The sequence below is a fragment of the Dryobates pubescens genome, chromosome 21 (assembly GCF_014839835.1).
Source record: "Dryobates pubescens isolate bDryPub1 chromosome 21, bDryPub1.pri, whole genome shotgun sequence".
Lineage (NCBI taxonomy): Eukaryota > Metazoa > Chordata > Aves > Piciformes > Picidae > Dryobates > Dryobates pubescens.
Genome location: NC_071632.1, coordinates 10,820,511 through 10,833,656, shown reverse-complemented (window position 1 = coordinate 10,833,656; position 13,146 = coordinate 10,820,511). Strand labels below are relative to the sequence as shown.

Genomic DNA, 13,146 nt, shown 5'->3' with positions numbered 1-13,146 from the left:
AATGCAAGCAGCTCTAAGGAGGAAAGGGGATTATTGGAATACAACCACAATTAGAAAAGGAGATTATGGCAGACACTGTGTGTGGGGTAGGAGGAGGGGAAGGATGACGACAGTGATGACACAGGTTGCTATTAACCAGGATCTGTTTTTCTATAGGCTAAACAAGTCCTCATAGGCAAAACATTCTATCTGGTATCATTCCCTGAGGGCTGCCCAGGGAGGTGGTGGAGTCACCATCATTGGAGGTGTTTAGGAGGAGACTGGATGGGGTGCTTGGTTGCATGGTTTAGTTGATTAGGAGGTGTTGGATGATAGGTTGGACGCAATGATCTTGAAGGTCTCTTCCAACCTGGTCTATTCTATTCTATTGTCCAGATTTTGCAGGTGAAGCTGCCACATATCCCTATAACCATACACATAACTAAGACACACTGAATCATTCTCCTGATGAAAACTACATCAGGGTTGCCTTGTACATTGTTGCCAGCTTTTCTCTGAGCTCTCTTTTGGGGCCTGTGGCCTTCCCAGGATAAAGAACTTCAAACACCATCTTCTTGCACTGAAGAAGTCTGTTTGGCATGAACTCCCTGGTTCTGATGGTCACTGTGTGCTGTATTCAATCTGTGAATCAGTCAACCAGACTGGTCTGTGTTTTCCTAAGCCGTTATTTTTTCCTCACTCTACAAAGACACAGAGGAAACATTCTTGAATCTCATTTCTCCCTTGTCTTAGTAACACAATTTTGTCTTTACCAGTCTCCACATGAGACTCCACATGAGCTCTCTCTCATTTATCCTTAAATGCCTTTAGCCTAGCCATGCTTTTCTGTTTCTCCTATCTGAAACATAAAAAGAAGCAAACCCTTAAGCATTTTCACTTGTCCCTTTCTGTGTTTTTATCTTTTCTCTGCATCCTCTGATTTGCTATTGTGTGTTTAATGCCTCTCAATCACTGCCAAGTACCCTGCTTTCCTTCACCCTCACATTGTTTTTCTACACACAGGTACCTACCAGCTCCCCAAGCTGGGTGAAGCATAAACCTACTAAAGCCCATTATCCTTACCCTGCTGTTCCCTCAGCCTTCCTTTCCTCAGAGAAGCGAGCACAATTCTTCTGGGGTCTTTTTCACTCAACTTTCTTTCTATCTTTGATTTTTCAAGAGAAATCTTCTCCATTAGAAGAAAACCCACCCTGGTACAGCCAATTGGAGAGTCACTCTCTTTGTCTTCTGTCTCCAAGACAGTGCTCAATGGACTCTGTCTCACAGGATCAGCTGTGATCAGATTAACTCCTGTTCCCTGCCTACAGTATGACATGTCCTTGCAACTACTACAGCCAAAAAAAGCACATTCCACTGACAGCACCTACTGCTGACCACAAATGTGAAGACTTACAGAGAACTGTGTCAGTTTCTTCAAGATAAACAGATCAAGAGAGACAGGGATCCACTGGAGAGAGTCCAAGGAGAGCTGCAAGGATGACTGTGGGAGCTGAACATCTCTCCTGTGAAGAAAGACTGAGAGCCGTGGGGCTCTTTAGTCTTAAGAGGAGAATGCTGAGAGGGGGTCTTATTAATGTCTATAAATATCTGAGGGGAGGGTGCCAGGATGAAGGTGATGGTCTCTTTTCAGTGGTGCCCAGAGACAGGACAAGGAACAACAGGTACAAGCTGGAACACAAGAGGTTCCACCGCACCATGGGGAGAAACCTCTTTGCTATGAGAGTGACGGAGCCCTGGAAGAGGCTGCCCAGAGGGTTTGTGGAGTCTCCTTCTCTGGAGACTTTCACAGCTCACCTGGATATGTTCCTGTGTGACCTACTTTGGATGGAGGGTAGGACTGAATGTTCTCTAGAGGTCCCTTCCAACCTCTACCATTCAGTGATTCTAAGAGCCAGGGGGTTCACCATGCAGTTGCTGTCTGTGCAGCATAGTTTTAATTCCACCTCAGAGGGAAGAAAGATGTTAGGAAACAGAAGCATTTGTGCACAGAAGCAGGAGATAACCCATAACCAAGACAAACCACAGCAATGCTCTATGTTGATGGCTCCCAATTTAGCATGAATGAAATGTATCACTGAAGAAGACATCTCTCCTTTGGCTTCAGTGATCACAAACCATGTGGGATCTGTAATTCTGCTCTCTTGCATCATCTGGCACCTCCAGGGCTGTGTTAGTCACAGCCTCATGGCGTTTGTTTGCTGCTTCTGATATCTTCACTTTCAGTTTGCCTTTTAACAACTTCCTTTCTTTGCCACATGCATGCACTGAGAAGACAGCCAGCCAGAGGAAAAGTTTGCCTATTCCATCTTAGGCAATGCTGGCCCTCACAGCCTCTGCTTCTCAGGGAGGGCACACACACCCCTACCACACATGGTGGCCAGAATGGAAAAGGCCACATCTGTGCCAATATTGTGGTTTACTACATTCAAAAACCCCCTGGCTCTAGAAGTGCAGAATTTCATAATGCCACTTCTCATCTGAAGAAAAATCCAAAAAGGGAAGTTTCTTATTTGGAGTGATGGTCCTCAGGGCTCACTTGTGCTTTTGGACTGCATCAAGTCACCCAAACCTAACTCCCCATTTCCATCACATTTCCAGCATTCAAAATGAGCTTTACTCTGGAAAGCTCTTCTTCCAGCATCAAAGATGAAACATTTCAAAGCATCTTCCTCTTTTTGTATCTACCATCACTTCTACATGATTCAGGGTTCAGACAGCAGTCCAGGGACTATCATGTCCACACTACACATTTTCTGCCTGTGCTGCTAGATGAACACAATAATTTAGTACAATTCACTGTGATCTAAATGACTGCAAGAGAAATTTTTCTGATTGAGTTTGAAAGCATGGCAAGGGAAGCACAGATCCCAACAATGGGCCTTGTCTAAAGGTTCCTTCCACAGAAGTGAAGCTAAAACAGACTTGAACAGAAGGGAAGGAAAAAAAACCCCACAAACAAACAAAACCCCAAACAAACAAAACCCCAAACAAACAAGCAAAGCCCCAAAACCACCAAACCAAAAACCAGTAAAATCCACCCAAACCCACCAACACTCCCCTCCCCCAAACCAAACAAAACCACCACCACCAAAAAAACCCACAACCAAACAACCAAAAAAAGCCAAACCCAAACCAAACCACCACAAAAACAAAACCAGAAGAACCCAACCCCTGGAGGTGTTCAGGAAGCACATGGACATGGCCTGCCTCTCTGTGGTGACTACAAAAGGATCTATGGAGACTCAGTAACTGCTGTGAGACCCTAAAGCAGCAGGAACATTCTGAAGAACATACCAAGATATTCTTAGAGAGAATTTTATAATGCTAAATGCAAAAGACCATTCCAAGTAAATGTCTTTTCCTTTTTAAATGAACTGCTGGAATGGTTAATTCTGAAAGACAAGATCAGCCAGAAGTGAAATTAAAGTGTGCTGTAAGCTCACCATGGCAGTGCAAGGCAGTTCCTTGCTTTCAAGGTTTGGTTTCAATGAAGTCAGCACCTTTCTGAGCTGCAACAAATGCTGGCATCCATCCTGGAGCTCAGGAAACTTTTCTTTTTGTCACCACTGACACCTGGCTGCCTGCTTTCTGCACATCCTTCCTTTCCCTAGTTATTATGTCTCTTTTTTCTGTAGCTTGCAGCCTCCAGCCCTCTCTGCCCCACAGAACGAGGAGACCTCTCCCTCTACAGACAAGTTCACCTGCCCCAGTCACACTCTTTATAAAGGGTCCCAACATGTAAACTGACAACAAACACAGCAAGAGTACCTTGTCTGTCACACCTGTATTTAATCATTGAGCCCTCAGATGTCTGAAGCAAAAAAGGAGACAAGCCTCAGCTCAGGCATTTCTTACAATGATTGATTGCCAGCCCGCACTAAAGGCAAAGGAAGTTTCTTTATCTGGGATTTAACCAAGAGCTGGGCAAACGTGTGGGGGGGTGTTTGGGTTTTTATAAAAATAGCCTCTTATCTTTAGTGAAGATGTGACCAAAAATAAAATGTGGAGAAAGAAAAGTGATGGGAAACATCAGAATGTGCAAGGCACAGTATTCATCTGCTGTTTAATTACATAATGAAGTTCAACAAGGACATGTGCAGAGTCCTGCACCTGGGGAGAACCAACACCAGGCACCAGGACAGGTTAGGGGTTGACCTGCTGGAGAGTAGCTCCACAGAGAAGGATCCTGGAGCCCTGGTTGATAATGACTTACCCAGGGGACAGCAGCATGCCCTGGTGGGGTCAAGAAGGCCAATGGTATACTTGAATGCATTAAGAAGAGTGTGGCCAGCAGGTCCAGGGAAGTTCTGGAGCATCTGATTGGCCATTGGAATGTGCTGCCCAGGGAGGTGGTGGAGTCACCGTCACTGGAGGTGTTTAGGAAGAGACTAGATGAGGTGCTTGGTGCCATGATTTAGTTGATTAGATAGTGTTGGATGATAGGTTGGACTTGATGATCTCAAAGGTCTTTTCCAACCTGGTTAATTCTATTCTATTTTCTATCTGGAATATTGTGTGCAGTTCCGGGCTCCCCAGTCCAAGAAGGACAGGGATGTACTGGGAGAGTTCAATGGAGCCTGTGAGGACAACGAAGGGACTGGAGCATCTGTCTGATGAGGAAAGGCTGAGAGACCTGGAGCTGGCTAGTCTGGAGAAGAGAAGGCTGGAATAGGATGTCATCAATGTCTGCAAATATCTGAAAGGTGGCTGTCAGGAGGATGGAGCCAGGCTCTTTTCAGTGATACCCAGTGACAGGACAAAGGGCAATGGATGTGAACTCAATCACAGGAAATTCCATCTCAGTTTGAGAAAAAACTTCCTCACTGTGAAGCTGACAGAGCCCTGGAGAAGGCTGCCCACAGAGGTTGTGGAGTCTCCTTCTCTAGAGATCTTCAAAACCCACCTGGCTGCTTACCTGTGTGGCCTGCCCTAAGTGGTCCTGCTTTGCACTCAACAGACTCAATGATCTCTGGAGGTCCCTTCCAACCCCTAGCATTCTGTGATTCTGTGACAGTGGGATGACAAAACTCTTTCAGTTTGGTTGGTTTGGGTTGTTTTTTTTTTCCTAGGCTTTTGCTTTACTTCATGGTTGCAACAATTTTTTGTTAGAGGTTCCCAAGAAGCAGCTTTTTGCCTGTGCAGCATTTTCCAGGCAGGAGGGCCCTGACACATTCTCACCAGCTGTACTGTGACATGTAACACAAAATACTCACTCCACAGAGAAATCATGTGTGCTTGCTAAAACTTTCAAGCAGCAAACAGTAATTGTAGCCACACACCTTTGATCTTGAGAAAATAGGATATAATTCAAGACTGAAAAAAATTGCTATAATTAGGAAGCAAAGAAGGGATACATTAGAAATGGAGAAACCAAGGCTGATGCAGACACATAATGGATCAAAATACTCAGTCTTGGGCTGAAAGGAGCAATTATAACCAAAGATCCATAAAGAATGACCCATGCTGAGAAATATGAAAAAGCAATTTTCAATTCTTTAATTTTTCTTCCCTATATGTCATTTGGAAACACCTGATAATATTCAGACAAATGGCAACTCCCCTCCATCCCCCACCCCTCCCACCCCAAATGGAGAGGTCTTTGCCATCACAACAATTTCCTGCAAGAGCACAGTTTTATAGTAAGTGATCCACACCAAAAAAAGGGGCCTATCTGCTTTCTTGTTATAAGTCTCAGTATCATTTCCACTATGCAGAGCAACTTCCATGCAAAGCTTGTCTTAACCTCCACCAACTGGTCTTTATCCCCTTAGATGGACACATGTCTGTATCCAGGAACAGCAGCACACTGTGACCGTGCCAAAGGAAAACCCTACAGAAATTATTCATCTCCACATAACACAAAGTCCCCTACTTCATGTAAAAGAGATGCAAACAAGCCAATGGCATCCTGGACTGCGTCAAAAGAAGTGTGGGACAACAGGTCGAGAGAGGAGATTCTGTCGCTCAGCTCTGCTCTGGTGAGACCTCAACTGGAGTATTGCATCCAGCTCTGGAGCCCTCAACACATGCACCTGATGGAGTGGGTTCAGAGGAGGGCCATAAAGATGGTCAGGGGTCTGGAGCACCTCTCCTATGAAGACAGGCTGAGAAAGTTGGGGTTCTTTAACCTGGAGAAGAGAAGGCTCCAGGCAAACCTAATAGCAGCCTGCCAGTACCTGAAGGGAGCCTAGAAGAAGGCTGCAGAGGGACTGTTTGCAAAGGTCTGCAGTGATAGGATATGGGGCAATGGTTTGAAAGTAGGGAAGAGCAGATTTAGATTGCATATTAGGAACAAGTTCTGCACCATGAGGGCAGTGAAACACTGGAACAGGTTGGCCAGGAATGTAGTTGAGGCCCCATCCCTGGAGATATTCAAGGTCAGGCTCAGCAAGGCTCCTCATGAGCAGCATGATGTGGTACAGGATGGCCCTGCTGACTGCAGGGGCATTGGACTAGGTGACCTTTGGAGGTACCTTCCAACTCAAACCATTCTGGGATTCCATGAAGATGGTGATGTCTCTAGGTTTTGTCAGGTAGGGTCATTGAAAGCCAAGGACACTCTCTGAAAGCCAAAATGAGACTATTTGGTCCTGCTCCCATGGGACTCACTCCAGCTAGCACTGCTTACTCAGAGAGGCATTGCAGAAAAATGCCTGTCAAGAATTCAGTTTGTCCTGCTATTGCCATACTATCCCAGCAGTGAGAATAACTCCAGTTTTTTTACTCCTACCCATTCCTTACAACTGTACTATTTTTTGAAGACAAACTCTTCATAGAATCATTAACATTGGAAAAGACTCCAAGATCAAGCCCAATCACTGACCTAACACTACCATGGCCATTAAACCACATCCACAGGTTTCTTGAACACACTCAGGGATGGTGACTCTGCCACCTCCCTGGGCAGCCTGTTCCAATGCCTGACCACTCTTGCAGGAAACATTGTTTTTCCCTAATATCCAACCTAAACTTCCCCTGGTGCAATTTGAAGCCATACACTCAAACGGAGTTCAGTAACTGAAGTACTGACAGCTTCAATGACATGGAATTGCCCACTGAACTTCAGATACCCTACGCTAAGTCACTCCTCACCAGGCAACATCCCAAAAGGACCTCACATGATCAGCATCTCCCCAGGCTCTGAGCTTTCCTGCAGGCCCTGAGGCTACAGATCTTTTTTCACATCAAGAACAAACATCAGCTGCTTTGCAACACTGACAGCAGCTCCTCTCTCCTTCCGTGCACTGAGAGGTGCTATAGAGAGTGACCAAGTCATTAGCTGAGAGAGAAAAAATATCAAGCTAATGGAGAGGAAAATGCTTCATTGCTGGCCAGCAGGACTCTTAGATGGCACTGGAAAACTGAGGAAGAGACAAGGACAGAACTAGCTGCTTGGTCTAAGCCTTTCTTTCCTGTGCCCAGCCCACTTCGGCATAAACAGCACTATGAAGCAGTAGTCTATGCCTGGGTGCAGAACAGGATGAGTGCCTTATGAAGAGTCTCACAGTGTTGCCTGTGGGGGGGGTGACATCACATTCTCACTGAAGGAACCACACCTGTCCCCATACACATTACAGGACTCTTTGTCCTTTTAGACTGGGCTGTGGGACTGAGATAAAGGTACTGCAGTCCTGGTTAAGGACAATCATCTAGATCAAAATATTCATCTGTTTCCCTAGCACACAGAACTTCTAAGTCCCCCTACTGAGCCCATGGAAAGCAAAATTAATAATTATAGAATCATAGAATGGCTCAGGTTGGAAGGGACCTCAGAGATCATCTACTCCAACACCCCTGGCATTTGCAGGGACACCTCTCAACTAGACTTGGATGCCCTAGGCCTCATCCAACCTGGCCTTGAATACCTCCAGGAAGAAGGCATCCACAACTTCATTGGGCAACCTATTCCAGAGTGTCATCACCCTCATACTGAAGAACTTCCTAAGATCCATTCTAACTCTACTCTCCCTCAGATTCAAACCATTCCCCCTTGCCCTGTTGCTAAACACCCTTATGAAAAGTTCCTCTGCAGCTTTCCTGTAGGATCCCTTCAGGTATTGGAAGGCAGCTCTAAGGTCCCCCTAGAGTCTTCTCTTCTCCAAGCTGAACACCTCCACCCCCCTTAGCCTATCCTCATAGCAGAGATGTCCCAACCCTTGCATCATCTTTGTGGCTTCAATACCTAGCTCTGACTTTGAACACTGCTTGCTCCTCTTTTGGTGCAAACATCGCAACTCAGAATCACACTGCTGATATCTGAGGTGCCCAGCTGAAAAACCATCTCTGCTCCCCAGTGCAACAGGACCTGCTGAGACTGATACTTCTTTAGATGCAGAGCTGTGCTTCTCAGAGAGGGCATTATGTAACAGCACAGTGGATTTCTAAGTAAAAAAGTAAACCAAACAAAACAGGACAAACCCCACAACACACACATCCCTCCCCCCACATTACAATTCTGTGCAATGTCAAAAAAAGTAGCATGATCAGAACCTCTTCCATGTAGAGTAGGTCAGTGAAGGATCCAGAACCATCTTGCCACACAAAAATGAGGCATTAATTATAGCCCTTTTGCTCTGTCTGACACATATGCAAATTGTGCTGTCACTGTTCATTTAGGAACCTGTGAGGAAAGTGTATACATATTTCATGAGTCCCAGGGCACTTTCTGTGACCACAGTTGGTACCTGCAAACATCTGGAATCATCTGATTTGCTGAGCTTCCCTCCTCAGACACCAGATCCAACAGGGCAACAGCACAGCACTGGCCAAATGCAGCAGTGCAGGGAGATTGTTCACAGATGGCATTGGGCTGAAAGGGACTCACAAAGCTCGTCTTGTCCAACCCCTCTGCAGGCAGCAGGGACACTTCCAACTAGGTCAGGATGCTCAGGGTCATGTTGAGTCTGAGTTTGAATGTCTCCAGGGATGGGGCCTCCACCACCTCCAGAGGGGCAGACTGTTCCACTCTCATTGTAAAGAACTTCCTCATAATGTCCAACTTAAATCTCCCCTGCTCCAGCTTCAAACCATTGCCCCACATCCTGTCACCACAAACCCTTCTAGACAGTCCCTTCCCAGCCTTCCTGTAGGTCTCCTTCATATATTGAAATGTATCTATAAGGTCACCCTGCAACCTCCTCTTCTCCAGGCTGAACAGCCCACATTCTTTCAGCCTGTCTTGGCAGCAGAGCTGCTCCAGCCCTCTGATCACCTTGGTGGTCTCCTCTGGGCCTGTTACAGCAGGTTCAGCATTCTTCATTTCATCCAGGAGTTACTGCAAGGTCTCTTGGCCTTAGTGAGTTCTTATCCCTGTCTGGCCACCTCTGGCCATATCACTCTTCCCTGGAACCCTCACACTGGCTGTCCCCTCTCAATCACATCAGATAGGAGCTAGCTGCTTTTACTGTCAGGACCTGCAGCAGTCCTGATACCTTTCCTTAGTCATCCACAGATCCACTCCTAACCAGGATGAACTCCAGTGCTGGCATCCATCACCAGCTGACTGCAGACACGTTTTCCTTTCTGCTTTGAAGGAGCAGCCAAACCAAACAGAAACCCACGCTGCTACCCTTTAATCCTCCTCTCATAACTTTCCTGTGCTGCAATGCTAACAAATGCTTGCAGCTGCTTGAGATCACAAATGATTTTTGTTATCCCCTTGGCTCTCCATTTCCCAATCCATTTATTGTCCTTGGCTTAAAGCTTTGATGTAAGCTTCCTGCCATGAATGCTCACTTCTAGATTGGAAAGGAGTGAGTAACTCTGTGTGTTGGGCTGGGCTCTTCATCTCTGAGCAAGTTCACAAATGGTGATTCTTCTAATGATCTGCACAAAACCCCAGAAAGGACTCCTCAGGGGATCTCAGCTTGGTATATGCTCAGGAGATGTCAGTGACTCACCAGATAATTGCAACTCCTTTGTAATTGGCAGCTGAGTAGGAACTACGTTAGTTTGCTACTCTGTGCTTATCACACAGCAACAGCCTGCTTTCAGACAGGTTCTCTCACAGTTCTTACCCTTTTACAAGCTAGAGAGAATCCAACAGAGAGCTACAAGGATGGCTGGGGGACATGAACATCTCTCCTGGGTTCTTAAGTCTTCAGAGGACAAGGCTGAGGGGGGATCTTACTAATGTCTATAAATATCTGAGGGGTGGGTGTCAAGATGACATAAGGTGCCAGTCTCTTTTAGGTGGTGGTGCCCTGTGACGGGACAAGAAACAACAGATACAAGCTGGAACACAGGAGGTTCCACCTCAACATGAGGAGAACCTTCTTTGCTGTGAAGGTGACAGAGCCCTGGAAGAGGCTGCCCAGAGGGGTTGTAGAGTCTCCTTCTGTGGATGCATTCCCATGCAGCCTACCCTGGGTGATCCTGCTCTAGCAGAGGGGTTGGGCTGGATGATCTCTAGAGGTCCCTTCCAACCCCCACCATTCTGTGATTTTGGGTAGATGTGCAAGCTTTCCCAGGCTAGGTAAGCCACTAGAAGCAATCCAGCAGCAATGGACTGCCCCTACCCTGCTGGCAGCTTGCTCTACTGGCACTTTATTCCTTTCTTCCATATGGGGCTACAGTGTCCCCAGTCAGGTGAAAAGGAAACACCATGGGTTTGTGCTTTGTCTATGCTTGTAAAAAGAGGACCAGCTGAATTGGAGCACTGCAATTTTCTGTGTCCTAGTTTAATTCAGACTACTGAGAGCTTCTAGTTATTTGGTTTAATGGTTATGTTCTTTCTGGAAAAAAAGGCAACACAAACAGAAGTGTCCCGGGAATTAAATTAGGTCACTTTTATAGAATCATTGAATGGTTTAGGTTGGAAGGGACCTCCAAAGATCATCTAGTCCAACCTCCTTGCAGTCAGCAGGAACATCCTCCACTAGAACATGCTGCCCAGAGACCTGTTGAGCTTGACCTTGAATATCTCTGAGGATGGGGCCTCAATTACCACTCTGAGCAACCTGATCCAGAGTCACCCTTGGTCTCTCAACTGGACTTGGTTGCCCAAGGCCTCATCCACCTCCAGGAAGGGGAAATCCACAACCTCGCTGGGTAGCCTATTGCAGAGTCTCACCACCCTTGTACTGAAGAACTTCTTCCTAAGATCCACTCTAAACCTTCTCTCCCTCAGCTTCAAACTATTCCCTCTTGTCCTATCACCAGACACCTTTATGAAAAGTCCCTCTGCAGCCTTCCTGTAGGATCCCCTCAGGTGTTGAAAGACAGCTCTAAGGTCTCCCACAGAGTCTTCTTTTCTCCAGGCTGAACAACCCCAGCTCCCTCAGCCTGTCCTCATAGCAGAGGTGCTCCATCCCTTGGATCATCCTTGTGACCCTCCTCTGGACTTGCTCCAACACTTCAATATCCTTCTTAGAATCATAGAATCAATAAGGTTGGAAAAGACCTCAAAGATCGTCAAGTTCTGGGGACACCAGAACTGGACAGGTGGGGTCTCACCAGAGCAAAGGGGCAGAATCCCCTCTCTTGCCTTGCTGGCCACGCTCCTCTTGATGCAGTCCAGCATACCACTGCCTTCTGGGCTGCATGAGGGCACTGCTGGCTCATGGTGAGCTTCCCATCCATTAACACCCCCAAATCTCTTTCTTCAGAGCTATCCTCAACCCACTCTGCACTCAGCCTGTGTTTGTGCCTGCGGTTGGCTCGACTCAGATACAGGACCTAGCACTTTGACTTGTTGAACCTCATGCAGTCTGCACTGGCCCACTCCTCAAACCTGTCCATTCAATTTCATTCAGAAAGAAAAAAAATCATCATAGTGGTTTCTTTGTCTGTTATATCATATCTTAGCCATAGAGAAAGACATTCCTACCAGTAGGTTCTCCTAAGAAGCCTGTCACCAAACAAAGATTTTAAGTAGCAAATCCTATGAAGCTCTGTTAGCATTTATATCCTAATTCTGAAGGCACAACACTATCAGTATCATTTCACAGTAAGAATGCTGACCCCAAAGCAGATCATTAATTCAGAGCACTGAAAAGACTAAGCAAGAGCATTTAACACTTCACATGCAACCACTCTAAAGGAAAAAAACATCAAACAAATTACTTGCATCTCGTTCACTGAATTGATACTCAACACAGGAATGCCAAATGGAAAACCACCACTCTAATTTTTCCAAATTACTTACCTCAAGAACTAGCCACAGCTGGTCTCCATTTTTCACATCTTTCTTGTAGTACATGCCATAGAATTTGACTACATTGGGGTGATCAGAGAGAGCTTTCAAAATGTTGTATTCGGCTTCAATTTCTTCATCAATGTCCTAGTGCCACAAATGAGAAATACAGAGCAGTTAATAAACAAATAATTGCAGCCATTAAAAAAACACAACACCAAAACACCACCACAGCATTTTCTGCCTATTCAAATGTAGCTTGAAACAATGAAAAAACCCCAAGAAACAACAAAGCCAAAACACCAAACAGAACATGGATGTAACATCTGCTAGGCGACAAAGCTTGATTCTGCTTACTCCACACAAACCAGTCATCTGGCCTTTGACTTACTCTTTATTGACTTCAACTGATGAACACATTGGGTATGACAAAGCAGCCCTCAGAAGAATGGGAAAGAAGCATTTGAAGGCAAAGCCAGTGCAAGCCACAAGAGGATGCTTGTGGACGCCTTGGGAAGTCACATTCCTTCTCTAGCCTCGAGGGTATCCCCAGCTCGAGGTGGTGCAGATGGAATTACCTCTCTACCCCTCTGTGCACAAACCAGTATGACTGCAGCCACAGCCTCCTCATTTACCATCCTGCTTCCCAGAAGCATCTGGGAATGTTTCATAGAATCATAGAATCAATAAGGTTGGAAAAGACCTCAAGGAACATCAAGTCCAACCTGTGCCACTCCGACCCCGGCCTGTAGTGCTGCATGGGGTTGTTGTGGCCAAAGTGCAGCACCCGGCACTTGGACTTGTTGAATGCCATCCTGTTGGACTCTGCCCATCTGTCCAGCCAGTCAAGGTCCCTCTGGAGAGCCTTTCCACCCTCTAACCAATCAACACCTGCTCCCAACTTGGTGTCATCTGCCAAGGTACTGACGATGGACTCAATTCCCTCATCTAGATCATCAACAAAGATATTGAACAGGATGGGGCCCAGAACTGATCCACGATCTCTCTGCCTT

At 46.1% G+C, this 13,146-nt stretch overlaps 1 protein-coding gene across 1 annotated transcript in view; it reads right to left on the bottom strand.

Moving 5' to 3' along the window:
* The window catches only part of MYO3A (myosin IIIA), a 93,694-nt gene that overhangs the window by 70,802 nt on the left and 9,746 nt on the right, over positions 1-13,146 (bottom strand). The window contains exon 3 of the mRNA XM_054171398.1: positions 12,146-12,280. Within this exon, the coding sequence (XP_054027373.1) occupies positions 12,146-12,280 (135 nt within the window). The remainder of the gene's footprint in view (positions 1-12,145; positions 12,281-13,146) is intronic.